This window comes from Petromyzon marinus, chromosome 68 (assembly GCF_048934315.1).
Source record: "Petromyzon marinus isolate PM22_M1 ecotype Great Lakes invasive population chromosome 68, UKy_Petmar_22M1.pri1.0, whole genome shotgun sequence".
Taxonomy (NCBI): domain Eukaryota; kingdom Metazoa; phylum Chordata; class Hyperoartia; order Petromyzontiformes; family Petromyzontidae; genus Petromyzon; species Petromyzon marinus.
In genome coordinates, this window is record NC_133734.1 from 3078686 (window position 1) to 3099115 (window position 20430).

Here is a 20430-nt window from a genome sequence, read left to right on the forward strand (position 1 = left end):
CCCACCCACCCACCTACCCGCCCACCCACCTACCCACCCATAACTGTCCCCTCCCCGCCCTAGACGCTGGCCACCACTCACGGCGTCGTGCTACCGAAGTCGTCGTCGTCGGCGTCGTCGCCCGGGCGGAGCGAGGAGGCGGTGGAGGCGGTGGAGGCGGTGGAGGCGGTGGAGGCGGTGGAGGCGGCGGAGGCGGCGGAGGCGGCGGGGGGCTCCCTCCCGGCGTTCGCCCTCTTCAGGCAGCGTGTCCGCCTGGAGACGCTGGGCGCCCCGCCGCCGGCGGCCCTGAGCGAGAGGATCCGGCGGCTCGTCGCTCCTGCACAGGAGGAGGCAGAGGCCACCGCCGCGGCCGCCTCCACCACCACCGCCTCCACCGCCTCCTCCGCCACCGCCTCCTCCGTCGTCACCGCGGCACAGCAGGAGGCAGACCCCACGGATATCCCTCGTGGATACGTGAGCACGGGGTGGGGGGGGGGGAGGGTGGGGGGAGGGGTGAGGGGGGGTGAGGGAGGGGTGGGGGTGGGGGGAGGGGTGAGGGGTGAGGGGTGAGGGGGAGGGGTGAGGGGGAGGGGGAGGGGTGAGGGGGAGGGGTGAGAGGGGGAGGGGGGAGGGTGAGGGGTGGGGGGGGTGAGGGGGAGGGGTGAGGGGGAGGGGTGAGAGGGGGAGGGGTGAGGGGTGAGAGGGAGGGGTGAGGGGTGAGAGGGTGAGGGGTGAGGGTGAGGGTGAGGGGTTAGGGGGAGGGGTGAGGGTGAGGGGTGAGGGTGAGGGGTGAGAGGGTGAGGGTTGAGGGGTGAGGGTTAGGGGGAGGGGTGAGGGTGAGGGGTGAGGGTTGAGGGGTGAGGGGTGAGGGTTGAGGGGTGAGGGGTGAGGGTTGAGGGGTGAGGGTGAGGGTTGAGGGGTGAGAGGGGAGGGGTGAGGGTGAGGGGGAGGGGTGAGGGTGAGGGTTGAGGGGTGAGAGGGGAGGGGTGAGGGTGAGGGGGAGGGGTGAGAGGGGGGAGGGGTGAGAGGGGGAGGGGTGAGAGGGGAGGGGTGAGGGGTGAGTGAGAGGGGGGTAAGAAGGAGTGGGTGAGGGGGAGGGAGTGGGTGGATGATGATTGTCGCTGTGACTGATGACGAATCCCATCGCCGTGACGACAACGACGCCCATCGCCATGACGACGACGATGCCCGTCTCCATGACGACGACGCTGCCCGTTGCCGTGACGACGACGCTGCCCGTTGCCGTGACGACGACGCCCATCGCCATGACGACGACGACGCTGCCCGTTGCCATGACGACGACGCCCATCGCCATGACGACGACGACGCTGCCCGTTGCCGTGACGACGACGCTGCCCGTTGCCGTGACGACGACGACGCTGGCCGTTGCCGTGACGACGACGCTGGCCGTGCCCTCTGTGTTGGCCGCTGCAGGTGGAGCTGAACGCGTTGGTGAACCTGGCCGGCTGCGAGTGCCTCAACAGTAGCGATGAGCACGGCCTGGAGAACTCCCTGGCCAGAGACGACTCGTTCCTGGAGTCCGACTGTGACGAGCAGGTGGGGGGGCAGGGGGGGGAGGAGTGTGGGGGGGTGGGTGGGTGGGTGAGTCTGTGGGTGGGTGGATGAGTGAGTGGGTGGGTGGATGAGTGAGTCTGTGGGTGGATGAGTGAGTCTGTGGGTGGATGAGTAGATGAGTGGATGAGTGGGTGGGTGGATGAGTGAGTCTGTGGGTGGACGAGTGAGTCTGTGGGTGGATGAGTGGGTGGGTGGGTGGATGAGTGAGTCTGTGAGTGGATGAGTGAGTGGGTGGGTGGATGAGTGGGTGGGTGGGTGGATGAGTGAGTCTGTGGGTGGATGAGTGGGTGGGTGGATGAGTGAGTCTGTGGGTGGATGAGTGGGTGGGTGGATGAGTGAGTCTGTGGGTGGGTGGATGAGTGAGTCTGTGGGTGGATGAGTGGGTGGGTGGGTGGATGAGTGAGTCTGTGGGTGGATGAGTGAGCGGGTGGGTGGATGAGTGAGTCTGTGGGTGGATGAGTGAGTCTGTGGGTGGATGAGTGGGTGGGTGGATGAGTGGGTGGGTGGATGAGTTGATGAGTGGGTGGGTGAATGAGTGAGTCTGTGGGTGGATGAGTGGGTGGGTGGATGAGTGGGTGGGTGGATGAGTTGATGAGTGGGTGGGTGGATGAGTGAGTCTGTGGGTGGATGAGTGGGTGGGTGGATGAGTGGGTGGATGAGTGGGTGGATGAGTGAGTCTGTGGATGGGTGGGTGGGTGGGTGGGTGGATGAGTCGGTGGGTGAGTGGGTGGATGAGTGGATGGGTGGATGAGTGGGTGGGTGGATGAGTGGGTGGGTGGATGAGTCGGTGGGTGGGTGGATGAGTGGGTGGATGAGTGGGTGAGTGGGTGGGTGGATGAGTCAGTGCGTGGGTGGATGAATGGGTGGGTGGATGAGTGTGTGGGTGGATGAGTGTGTTGGTGGATGGGTGGGTGGGTGGGTGGATGAGTGGGTGGGTGGATGAGTGGATGGGTGGGTGGATGAGTCAGTGGGTGGATGAGTGTGTGGGTGGGTGGATGAGTGGGTGAGTGGATGAGTGGGTGAGTGGATGAGTGGGTGGGTGGATGAGTGGGTTGGTGGGTGGATCAGTGGATAGGTGGGTGGATGAGTGAGTTTGTGTGTGGATGAGTGGGTGGGTGAGTTAGTGGGTGGGTGGATGAGTGGGTGGGTGGGTGGATGAGTCGGTGGGTGGGTGGATGAGTGGATAGGTGGGTGAGTCAGTGGGTGGATGAGTGGGTGGGTGGATGAGTGGGTGGGTGGATGAGTTAGTGGGTGGGTGGATGAGTTAGTGAGTGGGTGGATGAGTTGGTGCGTGGGTGGGTGAGCGCTGAGCTGTGTTTCTCCCCTGGCATTCACAGCTCCTCATCTCCATGGCGTTCAACCAGCCGGTGAAGCTCTACGCTCTGCGCATAATCGGACCAGGCGATGGTAACAGCCTCGCATGCAGACACACACACAGACAGACACACACACAGACACACACACACAGACACACACACACACAGACAGAGACACACAGACGATGTTAATGATCACGATGACGATGTTCCCCACCCCCCTGTGTGTGTGTGCGCGTGTGTGTGTGTATGTATGTATGTGTGTATATGTGTGTGTGTGTGTATGTGTGTGTATGTGCGCGTGTGTGTGTATGTATGTTTGTGTATGTATGTGTGTGTATGTGTGTGTGTATGTGTGTATGTGTGTGTATGTGTGTGTATGTGCGTGTGTGTGTGTGCGTGTGTGTGTGCGTGTATGTGTGTGTGTATGTGTGTGTGTGCGTGTGTGTGCGTGTGTGTGTGTATGTGTGTGTATGTGTATATGTGTATGTATGTGCGTGTGTATGTGTGCGTGTGTATGTGTGTGTATGTGTGTGTGTGTATGTGTGTGTGCGTGCGTGTGGTGGGTGCCCACTTCAGGCCACGCTCCCCGCAGCCTGAAGATCTTCATCAACCAGACGCGCTCCATGGACTTTGACGAGGCGGAGCGTTGCGAGGCCACCCAGAGCCTGCAGCTGTCGCCCGAGGAGCTCACCGAGGATTCCAGCGTCCAGCTGCGCTACGTCAAGTTCCAGCACGTCAACAACGTCACCGTGAGTCCGCCGACGTTCGCACCACGACGTTCGCACCACGACGTTCGCACCACGACGTTCGCACCACGACGTTCGCACCACGACGCTGTACCGACGTTTCACCGACGTCCGTGCCTTCGGGGACGATCTCCCGAGCGGAATGCTGAGGGAGGGTGGCGTTTGTTCGTGCGCAGACTGCCCCTATGTGACATCATAACAACAACGGTTTGGACCACCGGACGGGTTCCGCAGGATTGGAAGGATGCCCTGGTGGGTCCCCCCCCTCTTTAAGAAGAAGGGGGGACCGCACAGACTGTAACAACTTACAGGGGCATCTCACTCCTCAGTGTGAGGCCCGGGAAAGGTCCTGGTTAAGGATTATTCAGCATCGTCGCCTCGCCAGGCACGCTGAGGAGAGGCTTGCGGAGCCCCAATGCGGTTTCAGGAAAGGGCGGTCCTGCACAGATGCCATATTTTCTGTCCGTCTGCCACAGCAGAGGTGTAGGGAATTCCAGCAAGACCTACATCTCTGCTTTATTGACCTGGTCAAGGCCTATGATGCCATCAGTAGGCCTGGGCTCTGGGTTGTTCTTCATGCTTTTGGAGTCCCCGACACTCTGCTCACGATCATTAAGGACCTTCATGATGGTGAGCGGGCCCGGGTAAAACTACGTGGCCGGGAGTCAGAGCCATTCCCTGTACACCTTGGGGGTGCGACAGGGATGTCCTCTGGCTCCCCACGTTTATACTGGCAGTAGGAAACTTGGTGGACTGGAAGCCCAAACCGGGATTCATTCACAGGAGGCAGGGGATTAATTGTTGTGTATGTCTGCGGATGTCTGTCCACGTGGGAGGGGTGGGGCTGGGTTTTGGGAGGGGCTGGTCACCACGTGGTGCCCTTATATGGACTGGAAGCACCACCGGGATTGATTCTCACAGGGGGCTCGGGGGTTGTGACGCTGCACCTGCTGGTGCGACCTCTTCTACACTGAAACTTCCTGGCGCCGTTTCATAACCCTGCTCACTTTTCAATTTGCTCTCTTCTGCGCACGACCCTAACAAGTTCGGCAAGGTCCATGAGGCGAGCGAGGAAGATTATGGCCGATTCCTCCCACCCTGGACACTCTCTGTTCCAGCTACTCCCCTCCGGCAGAAAGCTTCGGTCCATCAGGACCAAAACCTCACGCCATAAAGACAGATTCTTCCCATCTGCTGCTGGCCTGTTAAACAAGGCCAAGGGCTAACATTGATATTAACATTTTATCTACATAATGACACCTTGCCGATATTAACTATGTTAACCTATTTGTATTTTTTTATTTTTAAATTATATCTTAAAGCTATTTTATATTCGATATTTATTCAATTTTATATACTTCAGCCCCTTGGTCTTAGTTAGACTTTTAACCCTTATTATTATAGTAAGACTTGTTTAAAACTTATCTAAGATTTTAGATTCCTATATGTTGAATGTATGCACCATCCTGCCAAAGTAAATTCCGTGTCGGTGTGAACTTACATGGCGAATAAAACCCCTTTCTGATTCTGATTGAATATCCGTGCATAATCACTTCGTGATTACCTCAAAATTTCCTACCAGCCCCCTCCGCAGGAATGTGTTTTAGCATCTGTTTCGACCGTGTAGTTCGTGAAGCCGTCGATGGCTGTACCGGAGGAATTTCCATCTGGTACAGGTACAGTGGGAGGCTGATCGATGCCCGCGTGCAGTGTACGCTTATGATCTGGTGATTACTGCTCAGAGGAGGAGTTGGAGACGCTGCTGCTGAGACTGGAGCTTGCCACTAAGAGTTGTGGGGCCTTACCATCAGCCCCACCAAAACTAAGCACCCGCCTGGGTATTTTGTAACCATCGGACACTCCACCCCCACAACTCCCAATCGGTGATGGGGCAGTTGTGGAGAGAGTGGAGAGTTTCCCATACCTGGGCAGTGTGCTTATGACCGGCTCCGGTTTAACAGCAGAGGTCTCACTCCGAATCAGTCGAGCGGCAATATCTTTTCATCGGTTGCGTAACGCTGTGTGGAAGCTACCTGGTCTGTCGCTCCGCACTGAGCTTCAGGTCTTCTCGGCCACGGTCATTCCCTCCCTTCTCTACGCTTGCGAAACGTGGACCCCCCTAATGGAACATCTTCGCCGGTTAGAAACATTTAGGCTGGCCTGCCTACGATCCGTCCTGGGTTTAACCAGGCTGGATTGTGTGAGGAGCTCACAGATCCTCGAAAGATCTGGGCAAGGTCCCATCGGTGAGCTCCTCCGGCGGGCAAGGCTGCATTGGCTGGTCATGTAGCCGCATGCCCAGCCACCGCATGCCGAAACAGCTTTTGTTCGGCCGGATTGAGGGGGCAAAACGGGCGCGGCACGGGCTATAGAAGAGATGGAGTGATGTGGTACAGGAGGACGTGGAGCTGAGTGGACTTGCCGATGACTGGTACCAGCGGTGTCAAGATCGGCCTCTGTGGAGGAGGCTCGTGAAGGACGCTACTGGGCAGTTGGAGGCAGTCGCCCTCCAACAACAACGGAGGACGGAGGAGCGACGCTCACAACAACGAGCGGAGCGCCAAGTGGCTAAAGCACAGCAGGTTGGGCACAGTAGGGGGCACAGGTGGTGCATCAGCCAGTCATCTCAGTCAGTCGACCCGTGGCACCTGGGTCTGCCCCGTGACCTCCTGCCAGCGGGCGTTCGACACTTCACGTGGCCTCAAGGTGCACATAGCCTGGCACAAGCGTCGTGGTGACGTCACCGCCACTTAGTGGCGAATGGCGGTTGTTGTTGTTGTGTGTCTATGTGTGTGTGTCTGTGTGTGTGTGTCTATCTACGTGTCTGTCTTTATCTGTGTGTGTGTCCAGGTGTTTGTGAAGGACAATCAGGGAGGAGAGGACACGACCAGAATCTGCTACCTCTCCTTCATCGGCACGACGGTGCAGGCCACCAACATGGGCGACTTCAAGAGAGTGAGCGTCTCACACACACAGAGACATACACACATACAGAGACACACATACATACACATACACACACACATACAGATACACACACATACAGACACACATACACATATACACACACACAGACACACATACAGAGACACACATACATACACATACACACACATACATACACACATATATACACACACACACATACACACATACACACACATACACACATACAGATACACACACACACACATACACACACACATACACACACACAGAGACACTCACACAGACACACACATACACAAATACAAACACTCACACACATACACACATAGACACACACATAGACACACACATACACACATACACACATAGACACACACATAGACACACACATACACACATAGACACACACATAGACACACACATACACACATACGCCGCTGGCAGGAGGTCACGGGGCAGACCCAGGTGCCACGGGTCGACACACACACACAGAGACACACACACAGACACAGAGAGACACACACAGACACGCACAGACACACACACACGCACACACACAGACGCACACACAGACACGCACACACACACACACGCGCACACACGCAGCCACAGGCACACACAGACACACACAGACACACACACACACAGACACACGCACACACACACACACATGCAAACACACATACACACACACACAGACACACACACATACACACACAGACACACAGACACACACACACACGCACACACAGACACACACAGTGGTGTAGTGTATAGTTGTGTATAGTAGTGTGTAGTGTAGTGTGTAGTGTTTAGTGTAGTGTATAGTGTAGTGTATAGTAGTGTAGTGTATAGTATAGTAGTGTATAGTGTAGTGTATAGTATAGTGTATAGTGTAGTGTATAGTAGTGTAGTGTATAGTGTAGTCTATAGTGTATAGTGTAGTGTATAGTGTAGTCTATAGTGTAGTGTATAGTGTAGTGTATAGTAGTGTGTAGTGTAGTGTATAGTGTAGTCTATAGTGTAGTGTAGTGTATAGTGTAGTGTATAGTAGTGTAGTGTGTAGTGTAGTGTGTAGTGTATAGTGTAGTGTATAGTGTGTAGTGTAGTGTGTAGTGTAGTGTATAGTGTAGTGTATAGTGTAGTGTATAGTGTAATGTATAGAGTAGTGTAGTGTGTAGTGTAGTGTGTAGTGTAGTGTATAGTAGTGTATAGTGTAGTGTATAGTGTATAGTGTAGTCTATAGTGTAGTGTAGTGTATAGTGTAGTGTATAATGTAGTGTATAGTGTAGTGTATAGTGTAGTGTATAGTGTGTAGTGTATAGTGTGTAGTGTAGTGTGTAGTGTAGTGTATAGTGTAGTGTATAGTGTAATGTATAGAGTAGTGTATAGTGTAGTGTGTAGTGTAGTGTATAGTGTAGTGTATAGTGTAGTGTATAGTGTAGTGTATAGTGTAGTGTATAGTGTAGTGTATAGTAGTGTATAGTGTAGTGTATAGTGTAGAGTATAGTGTAGTGTATAGTAGTGTAGTGTAGTGTGTAGTGTAGTGTGTAGTGTAGTGTATAGTGTAGTGTATAGTCTAGTGTATAGTGTAGTGTATAGTGTAGTGTATAGTGTAGTGTATAGTAGTGTATAGTGTAGTGTATAGTGTAGTGTATAGTAGTGTATAGTCTAGTGTATAGTGTAGTGTATAGTGTAGTGTATAGTGTAGTGTATAGTGTAGTGTATAGTGTAGTGTATAGTAGTGTATAGTGTAGAGTATAGTGTAGTGTATAGTAGTGTAGTGTAGTGTGTAGTGTAGTGTATAGTGTAGTGTGTAGTGTAGTGTATAGTGTAGTGTAATGTATAGTGTAGTGTAGTGTATAGTGTAGTGTGTAGTGTAGTGTATAGTGTAGTGTGTAGTGTAGTGTATAGTGTAGTGTAATGTATAGTGTAGTGTAGTGTATAGTGTAGTGTATAGTGTAGTGTATAGTGTAGTGTATAGTAGTGTATAGTATAGTGTAGTGTATAGTGTAGTGTATAGTGTAGTGTATAGTGTAGTGTATAGTAGTGTATAGTGTAGTGTATAGTGTAGTGTATAGTGTAGTGTATAGTGTAGTGTATAGTGTAGTGTATAGTTTAGTGTATAGTGTAGTGGTGTAGTGTATAGTGTAGTGTATAGTGTAGTGTATAGTGTAGTGTATAGTAGTGTATAGTGTAGTGTATAGTGTAGTGTATAGTGTAGTGTATAGTGTAGTGTATAGTGTAGTGTATAGTTTAGTGTATAGTGTAGTGTGTAGTGTAGTGTATAGTGTAGTGTATTGTGTAGTGTATTGTGTAGTGTATAGTGTAGTGTATAGTGTAGTGTATAGTGTAGTGTGTAGTGTAGTGTATAGTGTAGTGTATAGTGTAGTGTATTGTGTAGTGTAGTGTATAGTGTAGTGTATAGTGTAGTGTATAGTGTAGTGTGTAGTGTGTAGTGTAGTGTATAGTGTAGTGTATAGTGTAGTGTATTGTGTAGTGTATAGTGTAGTGTATAGTGTAGTGTATAGTAGTGTATAGTGTAGTGTGTAGTGTAGTAGTGTATAGTGTAGTGTATAGTAGTGTATGTAGACAACCGTGCTCACAATCCCTTCGTTCTGTATCTTTTCTCCTCCTGCTACCCACCCACCCATCCACCTACCCACCCACCCATCCACCTACCCACCCACCCACCTACACACCCATCCACCCACCCATCCACCTACCCACCCACCCACCTACACACCCATCCACCCACCCATCCACCTACCCACCCACCCACCTTCCCACCTACCCACCCACCTTCCCACCCACCCACCCACCTCTTCTCTCCCCCCCCCACGAACCTTCCGCAGATTGCTGGCAAGAAGGGCGAGAGTCATTAGCGGTCGGGCCACAACGTGGCGAGGGATTCTACTTTGGTGGTTTCTTTGGGGGGGGAGCACGCATTTGTGTGTGAGTGTGTGTGTGTATGTGTGTGTGTGTGTGTGTGTCTGTGAGTGTGTGTGAGTGTGTGAGTGTGTGTGAGTGTGTGTGTGAGTGAGTGTCTGTGTGCGTGTGTGTGAGTGTGTGTGTGAGTGTGTGTGTGTGAGTGTGTGTGAGTGTGTGTGTGAGTGTGTGTGTGAGTGTGTGTGTGTGTGAGTGTGTGTGTGTGTGAGTGTGTGTGAGTGTATGTGTGTGTGAGTGTGTGTGAGTGTGTGTGTGAGTGTGTCTGTGTGTGTGTCTGTGTGTGTGTGTGAGTGTGTGTGTGTGAGTGTGTCTGTGTGTGTGTCTGTGTGTGTGTGTGAGTGTGTGTGTGTGAGTGTGTGTGAGTGTGTGTGTGAGTGTGTCTGTGTGTGTGTCTGTGTGTGTGTGTGAGTGTGTGTGTGTGAGTGTGTCTGTGTGTGTGTGTGTGTGTGCGTGTGTGTGTGTGCGTGTGTCTATGTGTGTGTGTGCGTGTGTGTGCGTGTGTGTGTGTGTGTGTGTGCGTGTGTGTGTGTCTGTGTGTGTGCGCGTGTGAGTGTGTGTGTGTGTGAGTGTGTGCGTGTGCGTGAGTGTGCGTGAGTGTGTGTGAGTGTGTGTGAGTGGTGTGTGTGTGCGTGTGTGTGTGCGCGCGTGTGTGTGTGTGTATGTGTGTATGTCTGTGTGTGTGTGTGTGCGCGTGTGTGTGTCTGTGTGTGTGTGTGTGTCTGTGCGTGTGTGTGTGCGTGTGCGTGCGTGTGTGTGCGTGTGTGCATGTCTGCGTGTGTGTGCGTGTGTGTGTGCGTGTGTCTGTGTGCGTGTGTGTGTGTGTGCGTGTGTGCATGTCTGCGTGTGTGTGCGTGTGTGTGTGCGTGTGTGTGCGTGTATGTGTATGTGTGTGCGTGTGTCTGCGTGCGCTCGTGCGAAAAAAGTGGGTGGCAGGAGGTTTAATGAGGAGACGGGGAGTAGCGAGAGACACGCTGAGGTGGTGGTGGTGGTGGTGGGGTTGGTGGCGGTTTTGGTGGAGGTATTGGTGGAGGTGTTGGTGTTGGTGGAGTTGGCGTTGGTGGTGGCAGCGAGAGATGGGAAGGTGCAGCAGGGTGGACAGAGACGGAGAGGGACAAGGTAGCGGTGGCGGTGTGATTTTGTTTGGCTTGAGAATCGTGAGTTGGGTGTGCGCGTGTGTGTGTGGGGAGATTTGGGACCTCTGTCACCTTTCATTGACCCGACTCGATCGGAGTGATTAAAACAAAACAGAAACTATGAAAGAGTCGACGTCGCTGCGAGTTTATTTTCCCGTCGTCTCTCCCGCGACCCCTCGCACGCAAGCGGCGGGAACCTCTCCCCCCCCCCCCCCCCCCCCGTCTTGACGAACGTTCCACTCGCGGGCGTTGAGAGAATCTGAGAAGCCTCCTCTACCTACGAACGTTTGACTTGGGAACGTTGAGAGAATCTGAGAAGCCTCCTCTACCTACGAACGTTTGACTTGGGAACTTTGAGAGAATCTGAGAAGCCTCCTCTACCCACGAACTTTTGACTTGGGAGCGTTGAGAGAATCTGAGGAGCCTCTACCTAGGAACATTCGACTTGGGAACTTTGAGAGAATCAGAGAAGCCTCCTCTACCTAGGAACGTTTGACTTGGGAACGTTGAGAGAATCTCAGAAGCCTCTACCTACGAACGTTTGACTTGTGAGCGTTGAGAGAATCTCAGAAGCCTCCTCTACCTACGAACTTTAGACTTGGGAACGTTGAGAGAATCTGAGAAGCCTCCTCTACCTACGAACGTTTGACTTGGGAGCGTTGAAAGAATCTCAGAAGCCTCCTCTACCTAGGATCTTTAGACTTAGGAACGTTGAGAGAATCTGAGAAGCCTCCTCTACCTACGAACGTTTGACTTGGGAACGTTGAGAGAATCTGAGAAGCCTCCTCTACCTACGAACGTTTGACTTGGGAACTTTGAGAGAATCTGAGAAGCCTCCTCTACCCACGAACTTTTGACTTGGGAGCGTTGAGAGAATCTGAGGAGCCTCTACCTAGGAACATTCGACTTGGGAACTTTGAGAGAATCAGAGAAGCCTCCTCTACCTAGGAACGTTTGACTTGGGAACGTTGAGAGAATCTCAGAAGCCTCTACCTACGAACGTTTGACTTGTGAGCGTTGAGAGAATCTCAGAAGCCTCCTCTACCTACGAACTTTAGACTTGGGAACGTTGAGAGAATCTGAGAAGCCTCCTCTACCTACGAACGTTTGACTTGGGAGCGTTGAAAGAATCTCAGAAGCCTCCTCTACCTAGGATCTTTAGACTTAGGAACGTTGAGAGAATCTGAGAAGCCTCCTCTACCTACGAACGTTTGACTTGCGAGCATTGAGAGAATCTGGGAAGCCTCCTCTACCTACGAACTTTAGACTTGGGAACGTTGAGAGAATCTGAGAAGCCTCCTCTACCTACGAACGTTTGACTTGGGAGCGTTGAAAGAATCTCAGAAGCCTCCTCTACCTAGGATCTTTAGACTTAGGAACGTTGAGAGAATCTGAGAAGCCTCCTCTACCTACGAACGTTTGACTTGCGAGCATTGAGAGAATCTGGGAAGCCTCCTCTACCTACGAACTTTAGACTTGGGAAATTTTAGAGAATCGTGGAAGCCTCCTCTACCTACGAACGTTTGACTTGGGAACTTTGAGAGAATCTGAGAAGCCTCTACCTACGAACGTTTGACTTGGGAACTTTGAGAGAATCTGAAAAGCCTCCTCTACCTACGAACGTTTGACTCGGGAACTTTGAGAGAATCTGAAAAGCCTCCCCTACCTACGAACGTTTGACTTGGGAGCGTTGAGAGAATCGGAGAACCCTCTACCTACGAACGTTTGACTTGCGAACTTTGAGAGATTCTGAGAAGCCTCCTCTACCTACGAACGTTCGAGTTGCGAACGTGGAGAGAATCGTGGAAGCCTCCTCTACCTACGAACTTTAGACTTGCGAGCGTTGAGAGAATCAGAGAAGCCTCCTCTACCTACGAACGTTCAACTCGGGAACTTTGAGAGAATCTGAGCAGTCTCCTCTACCTACGAACGTTTGACTTGGGAGCGTTGAGAGAATCTGAGGAGCCTCTACCTACGAACTTCCGACTTGCGAGCATTGAGAGAATCGGGAGAAGCCTCCTCTACCTGCGAACGTTTGACTTGGGAACGTTGAGAGAATCTAACAAACTTGGTCCCTTATGGTCCAGTTGCCCGTTTGGACCGAGAGGCGTAAGTTCAACGGCCGTGCAGTAGATGGCGGTGGTGGCATCTTCATCTGCAGAACGTGAAGAACCTGTGGCATCTACATCTGTAGAACGTGAAGAACCAGTGACATCTACATCTACAGAACGTGAAGAATCAGTGGCATCTACATCTGCAGAACGTGAAGAACCAGTGGGATCTACAGAATGTGAAGAACCAGTGGCATCTACAGAACGTGAAGAACCAGTTGCATCTGCAGAATGTTAAGAACCAGTGGCATCTACATCTACAGAACGTGAAGAACCAGTGGCATCTACATCTACAGAACGTTAAAAACCAGTGGCATCTACATCTACAGAACGTGAAGAACCAGTGGCATCTGCAGAATGTTAAGAACCAGTGGCATCTACATCTACAGAACGTGAAGAACCAGTGGCATCTACATCTGCAGAACGTGAAGTACCAGTGGCATCTACATCTACAGAATGTGAAGAACCAGTTGCATCTACATCTGTAGAACATGAAGAACCAATGGCATCTACAGAACGTGAAGAACCAGTGACATCTACATCTACAGAACGTGAAGAACCAGTGGCATCTGCAGAACGTGAAGTACCAGTGGCATCTACATCTGCAGAATGTGAAGAACCAGTGGCATCTACATCTACAGAACGTGAAGAACCAGTGGCATCTACATCTACAGAACGTGAAGAACCAGTGGCATCTACATCTACAGAACGTGAAGAACCAGTGGCATCTACATCTACAGAACGTGAAGAACCAGTGGCATCTACATCTACAGAACGTGAAGAACCAGTGACATCTACATCTGCAGAACGTGAAGAACCAGTGACATCTACATCTACAGAACGTGAAGAACCAGTGGCATCTACATCTGCAGAACGTGAAGAACCAGTGGCATCTACATCTACAGAATGTGAAGAACCAGTGGCATCTACATCTACAGAATGTGAAGAACCAGTGACATCTACATCTGCAGAACGTGAAGAACCAGTGGCATCTACATCTGCAGAACTTGAAGAACCAGTGACATCTACATCTACAGAATGTGAAGAACCAGTGGCATCTACATCTACAGAATGTGAAGAACCAGTGACATCTACATCTGCAGAACGTGAAGAACCAGTGGCATCTACATCTACAGAATGTGAAGAACCAGTGGCATCTACACCTGCAGAACGTGAAGAACCAGTGGCATCTACATCTACAGAACGTGAAGAACCAGTGGCATCTACATTTGTAGAACATGAAGAACCAGTGGCATCTACATTTGTAGAACATGAAGAACCAGTGGCATCTACATTTGTAGAACGTGAAGAACCAATTAGTGTGCATGCTGTACAACATGTTTGGAATCGACAAATCAACTTACGAACACCTGGAACCTACCTGGTTCGTAAGTAGAGGAGTCCCTTGTTGGAAGTTCACGTCAAAGGCCTAATTCGTTCAGATGTAACGAAAGTGAAGGACTTTTTTTACCCACCCAATAACGCACCTTAAAATATTTAAACAACGTGTATTTAAACACAACGATCCTAACAACATTACGAGCACGTAATATTAGGAGGAAGCATGGTTTAGTAATGCGTTAATATTTACTGCACCTGCAGTAGCAACGTCGTTCACCGGAGAATGGTTGGTAAGATGTTATCTCCCTCTCCTGGTACGCCGGAGGTCGTGGGTTAGATCCCAGACCCTGTGAGATGTTATCTCCCTCGCCTGGTATGCGGGAGGTCGTGGGTTTTATCCCAGACCCTGTGAGATGTTGACTACCTCGCCTGGTGTACAGGAGGTCGTGGGTTAGATCCCAGACCTGTGAGATGTTATCTCCCTCGCCTGGTGTACAGGAGGTCGTGGGTTTTATCCCAGACCCTGTGAGATGTTGACTACCTCGCCTGGTGTACAGGAGGTTGTGGGTTAGATCCCAGACCCTGTGAGATGTTAACTACCTCGCCTGGTGTACAGGAGGTCGTGGGTTAGATCCCAGACCCTGTGAGATGTTAACTACCTCGCCTGGTGTACAGGAGGTCGTGGGTTAGATCCCAGACCCTATGAGATGTTAACTACCTCGCCTGGTGTACAGGAGGTCGTGGGTTAGATCCCAGACCCTGTGAGATGTTAACTACCTCGCCTAGTATGCGGGACGTCGTGGGTTTTATCCGGGACCTTGTGAGATGTGATCTCCCTCCCCTGTCACAATCCAATCTCCCTCGGCCTGGGGATCCATGCAAGATCTCACCTCGTGGAGTTGCAATGATCATGAGAACGGTGAGGAATCAGCCCAGAACTACACGGGAGGATCTTGTCAATGATCTCAAGGCAGCTGGGACCATAGTCACCAAGAAAACAATTGGTAACACACTACGCCGTGAAGGACTGAAATCCTGCAGCGCCCGCAAGGTCCCCCTGCTCAAGAAAGCACATACATGCCCGTCTGAAGTTTGCCAATGAACATCTGAATGATTCAGAGGACAACTGGGTGAAAGTGTTGTGGTCAGATGAGACCAAAATGGAGCTCTTTGGCATCAACTCAACTCGCCGTGTTTGGAGGAGGAGGAATGCTGCCTATGACCCCAAGAACACCATCCCCACCGTCAAACATGGAGGTGGAAACATTATGCTTTGGGTGTGTTATTCTGCTAAGGAGACAGGACAACTTCACCGCATCAACGGGACGATGGACGGGGCCATGTACCGTCAAATCTTTGGTGAGAACCTCCTTCCCTCAGCCAGGGCATCGAAAATGGGTCGTGGATGGGTATTCCAGCATGACAATGACCCAAAACACCCGGCCAAGGCAACAAAGGAGTGGCTCAAGAAGAAGCACATTAAGGTTCTGGAGTGGCCTAGCCAGTCTCCAGACCTTAATCCCATAGAAAATCTGTGGAGGGAGCTGAAGGTTCGAGTTGCTAAACGTCAGCCTTGAAACCTTAATGACTTGGAGAAAATCTGCAAAGAGGAGTGGGACAAAATCCCTCCTGAGATGTGTGCAAACCTGGTGGCCAACTACAAGAAACGTCTGACCTCTGTGATTGCCAACAAGGGTTTTGCCACCAAGTACTAAGTCATGTTTTGCAGAGGGGTCAAATACTTATTTCCCTCTTTAAAATGCAAATCAATTCATAACATTTTTGACATTCGTTTTTCTGGATTTTTGTTGTTGTTATTCTGTCTCTCACTGTTCAAATAAACCTACCATTAAAATTATAGACTGATCATTTCTTTGTCAATGGGCAAACGTACAAAATCAGCAGGGGATCGAATGCTTTTTTTCCTCACTGTACATCTGCAGAACGTGAAGAACCAGTGGCATCTACATCTGCAGAACGTGAAGAACCAGTGACATCTACATCTGCAGAATGTGAAGAACCAGTGACATCTACATCTACAGAACGTGAAGAACCAGTGGCATCTACATCTACAGAACGTGAAGAACCAGTGGCATCTACATCTACAGAACGTGGAGAACCAGTGGCATCTACAGAACGTGAAGAACCAGTGGCATCTACATCTACAGAACATGAAGAACCAGTGGAATCTACATCTGTAGAACATGAAGAACCAGTTGCATCTACATCTGCAGAACGTGAAGAACCAGTGGCATCTACATCTGCAGAACGTGAAGAACCAGTGACATCTACATCTGCAGAACGTGAAGAACCAGTGACATCTACATCTGCAGAACGTGAAGAACCAGTGACATCTACATCTACAGAAAGTGAAGAACCAGTGGCATCTACATCTGCAGAACGTGAAGAACCAGTGACATCTACATCTGCAGAACGTGAAGAACCAGTGACATCTACATCTACATAACGTGAAGAACCAGTGGCATCTACATCTACAGAACGTGAAGAACCAGTGGCATCTACATCTACAGAACGTGGAGAAACAGTGGCATCTACATCTGTAGAACGTGAAGAACCAGTGGCCTCTACATTTGTAGAACGTGAAGAACCAATTAGTGTGCATGCTGTACAACATGTTTGGAATCGACAAATCAACTTACGAACACCTGGAACCTACCTGGTTCGTAAGTAGAGGAGTCCCTTGTAGGAAGTTCACGTCAAAGGCCTAATTCGTTCAGATGTAACGAAAGTGAATTACTTTTTTTACCCACCCAATAACGCACCTTAAAATATTTAAACAACGTGTATTTAAACACAACGATCCTAACAACATTACGAGCACGTAATATTAGGAGGAAGCATGGTTTAGTAATGCGTTAATATTTACTGCACCTGCAGTAGCAACGTCGTTCACCGGAGAATGGTCGGTAAGATGTTATCTCCCTCGCCTGGTACGCGGGAGGTCGTGGGTTTTATCCCAGACCCTGTGAGATGTTGACTACCTCGCCTGGTGTACAGGAAGTTGTGGGTTAGATCCCAGACCCTGTGAGATGTTATCTCCCTCGCCTGGTGTACAGGAGGTCGTGGGTTAGATCCCAGACCCTGTGAGATGTTAACTACCTCGCCTGCTGTGCAAGGGGTCGTGGGTTAGATCCCAGACCCTAAGAGATTTTAACTACCTCGCCAGGTGTGCAGGAGTTCGTGGGTTAGATCCGGTGACACTGCGAGATGTTAACTACCTCGCTTGGTATGCGGGAGGTCGTGGGTTTGATCCCGTGACCCTGTGAGATGTCAACTACCTCGCCTGGTGTGCATGAGGTCGTGGATTAGATCCCGGACCCTGTGAGATGTTAACTACCTCGCCTGGTGTACAGGCGGTCGTGGGTTTGATCCGTGACCCTGTGAGATGTTAACTACCTCGCCTAGTTTGAGGGAGGTCGTGGGTTTTATCCGGGGCCTTGCGAGATGTGATCTCCCTCCCCTGTCACAATCCAATCTCCCTCGGTCTGGGGATCCATGCAAGATCTCACCTCGTGGAGTTGCAGTGATCATGAGAACGGTGAGGAATCAGCCCAGAACTACACGGGAGGATCTTGTCAATGATCTCAAGGCAGCTGGGACCATAGTCACCAAGAAAACAATTGGTAACACATTACGCCGTGAAGGACTGAAATCCTGCAGCGCACGCAAGGTCCCCCTGCTCAAGAAAGCACATACATGCCCGTCTGAAGTTTGCCAATGAACATCTGAATGATTCAGAGGACAACTGGGTGAAAGTGTTGTGGTCAGATGAGACCAAAATGGAGCTCTTTGGCATCAACTCAACTCGCCGTGTTTGGAGGAGGAGGAATGCTGCCTATGACCCCAAGAACACCATCCCCACCGTCAAACATGGAGGTGGAAACATTATGCTTTTGGGGTGTTTTTCTGCTAAGGGCACAGGACAACTTCACCGCATCAAAGGGACGATGGACGGGGCCATGTACCGTCAAATCTTGGGTGAGAACCTCCTTCCCTCAGCCAGGGCATTGAAAATGGGTCATGGATGGGTATTCCAGCATGACAATGACCCAAAACACACGGCTAAGGCAACAAAGGAGTGGCTCAAGAAGAAGCACATTAATGTCCTGGAGTGGCCTAGCCAGTCTCCAGACCTTAATCCCATAGAAATTCTGTGGAGGGAGCTGAAGGTTCGAGTTGCCAAACGTCAGCCTCGAAACCTTAATGACTTGGAGAAGATCTGCAAAGAGGAGTGGGACAAAATCCCTCCTGAGATGTGTGCAAACCTGGTGGCAAACTACAAGAAACGTCTGACCTCTGTGATTACCAACAAGGGTTTTGCCACTAAGTACTAAGTCATGTTTTGCAGAGGGGTCAAATACTTATTTCCCTCATTAAAATGCAAATCAATTTATAACATTTTTGACATGCGTTTTTCTGGATTTTTTGTTGTTATTATTCTGTCTCTCACTGTTCAAATAAACCTACCATTAAAATTATAGACTGATCATTTCTTTGTCAGTGGGCAAACGTACAAAATCAGCAGGGGATCAAATACTTTTTTCCCTCACTGTACATCTGCAGAACGTGAAGAACCAGTGGCATCTACATCTGCAGAACGTGAAGAACCAGTGGCATCTACATCTGCAGAACGTGAAGAACCAGTGGCATCTACATTTGTAGAACGTGAAGAACCAATTAGTGTGCATGCTGTACAACATGTTTGGAATCGACAAATCAACTTACGAACACCTGGAACCTACCTGGTTCGTAAGTAGAGGAGTCCCCTGTAGGAAGTACACTTCAAAGGCCTAATTCGTTCAGATGTAACGAAAGTGAAGGACTTTTTTTACCCACCCAATAACGCACCTTAAAATATTTAAACAACGTGTATTTAAACACAACGATCCTAACAACATTACGAGCACGTAATATTAGGAGGAAGCATGGTTTAGTAATGCGTTAATATTTACTGCACCTGCAGTAGCAACGTCGTTCACCGGAGAATGGTCGGTAAGATGTTATCTCCCTCGCCTGGTACGTGGGAGGTCGTGGGTTAGCTCCCAGACCCTGTGAGATGTTATCTCCCTCGCCTGGTGTACAGGAGGTCGTGGGTTTTATCCCAGACACTGTGAGATGTTGAATACCTCGCCTGGTGTACAGGAGGTCGTGGGTTAGATCCCAGACCCTGTGAGATGTTAACTACCTCGCCTGGTGTACAGGAGGTCGTGGGTTAGATCCCAGACCCTGTGAGATGTTATCTCCCTTGCCTGGTGTGCAGGTGGTCGTAGGTTAGATCTCAGACCCTGTAAGATGTTATCTCCCTCGCCTGGTACGCGGGAGGTCGTGGGTTAGATCCCAGACCCTGTGAGATGTTGACTACCTCGCCTGGTGTACAGGAGGTTGTGGGTTAGATCCCAGACCCTGTGAGATGTTATCTCCCTCGCCTGGTGTACAGAAGGTTGTGGGTTAGATCCCAGACCCTGTGAGATGTTGACTACCTCGCCTGGTGTACAGGAGGTCGTGGGTTTGATCCCAGACCCTGTGAGATGTTGACTACCTCGCTTGCTGTACATGAGGTCGTGGGTTTGATCCCAGACCCTGTGAGATGTTGACTACCTCGCCTGGTGTACAGGAGGTCGTGGGTTTGATCTCAGGCCCTGTGAGATGTTAACTACCTCGCCCGGTGTGCAGGAGGTCGTGGGTTAGATCCGGTGACACTGCGAGATGTTAACTACCTCGCCTGGTATGCGGGAGGTCGTGGGTTTGATCCCGTGACCCTGTGAGATGTCAACTACCTCGCCTGGTGTACAGGAGGTTGTGGGTTAGATCCCAGACCCTGTGAGATGTTAACTATCTCGCCTGGTGTACAGGAAGTCGTGGGTTAGATCCCGGACCTTGCGAGATGTTAACTACCTCGCCTGGTGTACAGGAGGTCGTGGGTTTGATCCTGTGACCATGTGAAATGTTAACTACCTCGCCTGGTGTGCAGGAGGTCGTAGGTTAGATCTCAGACCCTGTAAGATGTTATCTCCCTCGCCTGGTGTACAGGAGGTTGTGGGTTAGATCCCAGACCCTGTGAGATGTTGACTACCTCGCCTGGTGTACAGGAGGTTGTGGGTTAGATCCCAGTCCCTGTGAGATGTTGACTACCTCGCCTGGTGTACAGGAGGTCGTGGGTTTGATCCCAGACCCTGCGAGATGTTTACTACCTCGCCTGGTGTGCAGGAGCTCGTGGGTTAGATCCCAGGCCCTGTGAGATGTTAACTACCTCGCCCGGTGTGCAGGAGGTCGTGGGTTAGATCCGGTGACACTGCGAGATGTTAAC

At 50.8% G+C, this 20430-nt stretch overlaps 1 protein-coding gene across 1 annotated transcript in view; it reads left to right on the top strand.

The window, feature by feature from the left end:
• TXNL1 (thioredoxin like 1) overlaps positions 1 to 10776 on the top strand; it is a 31798-nt gene extending 21022 nt beyond the window's left edge. The window contains exons 4-9 of the mRNA XM_076054925.1: positions 64 to 453; positions 1414 to 1536; positions 2892 to 2961; positions 3450 to 3622; positions 6470 to 6574; positions 9424 to 10776. Of these exons, the coding sequence (XP_075911040.1) occupies positions 64 to 453; positions 1414 to 1536; positions 2892 to 2961; positions 3450 to 3622; positions 6470 to 6574; positions 9424 to 9453 (891 nt within the window). The 3' untranslated portion in view covers positions 9454 to 10776. The remainder of the gene's footprint in view (positions 1 to 63; positions 454 to 1413; positions 1537 to 2891; positions 2962 to 3449; positions 3623 to 6469; positions 6575 to 9423) is intronic.
• Positions 10777 to 20430: the final 9654 nt, after the last annotated feature.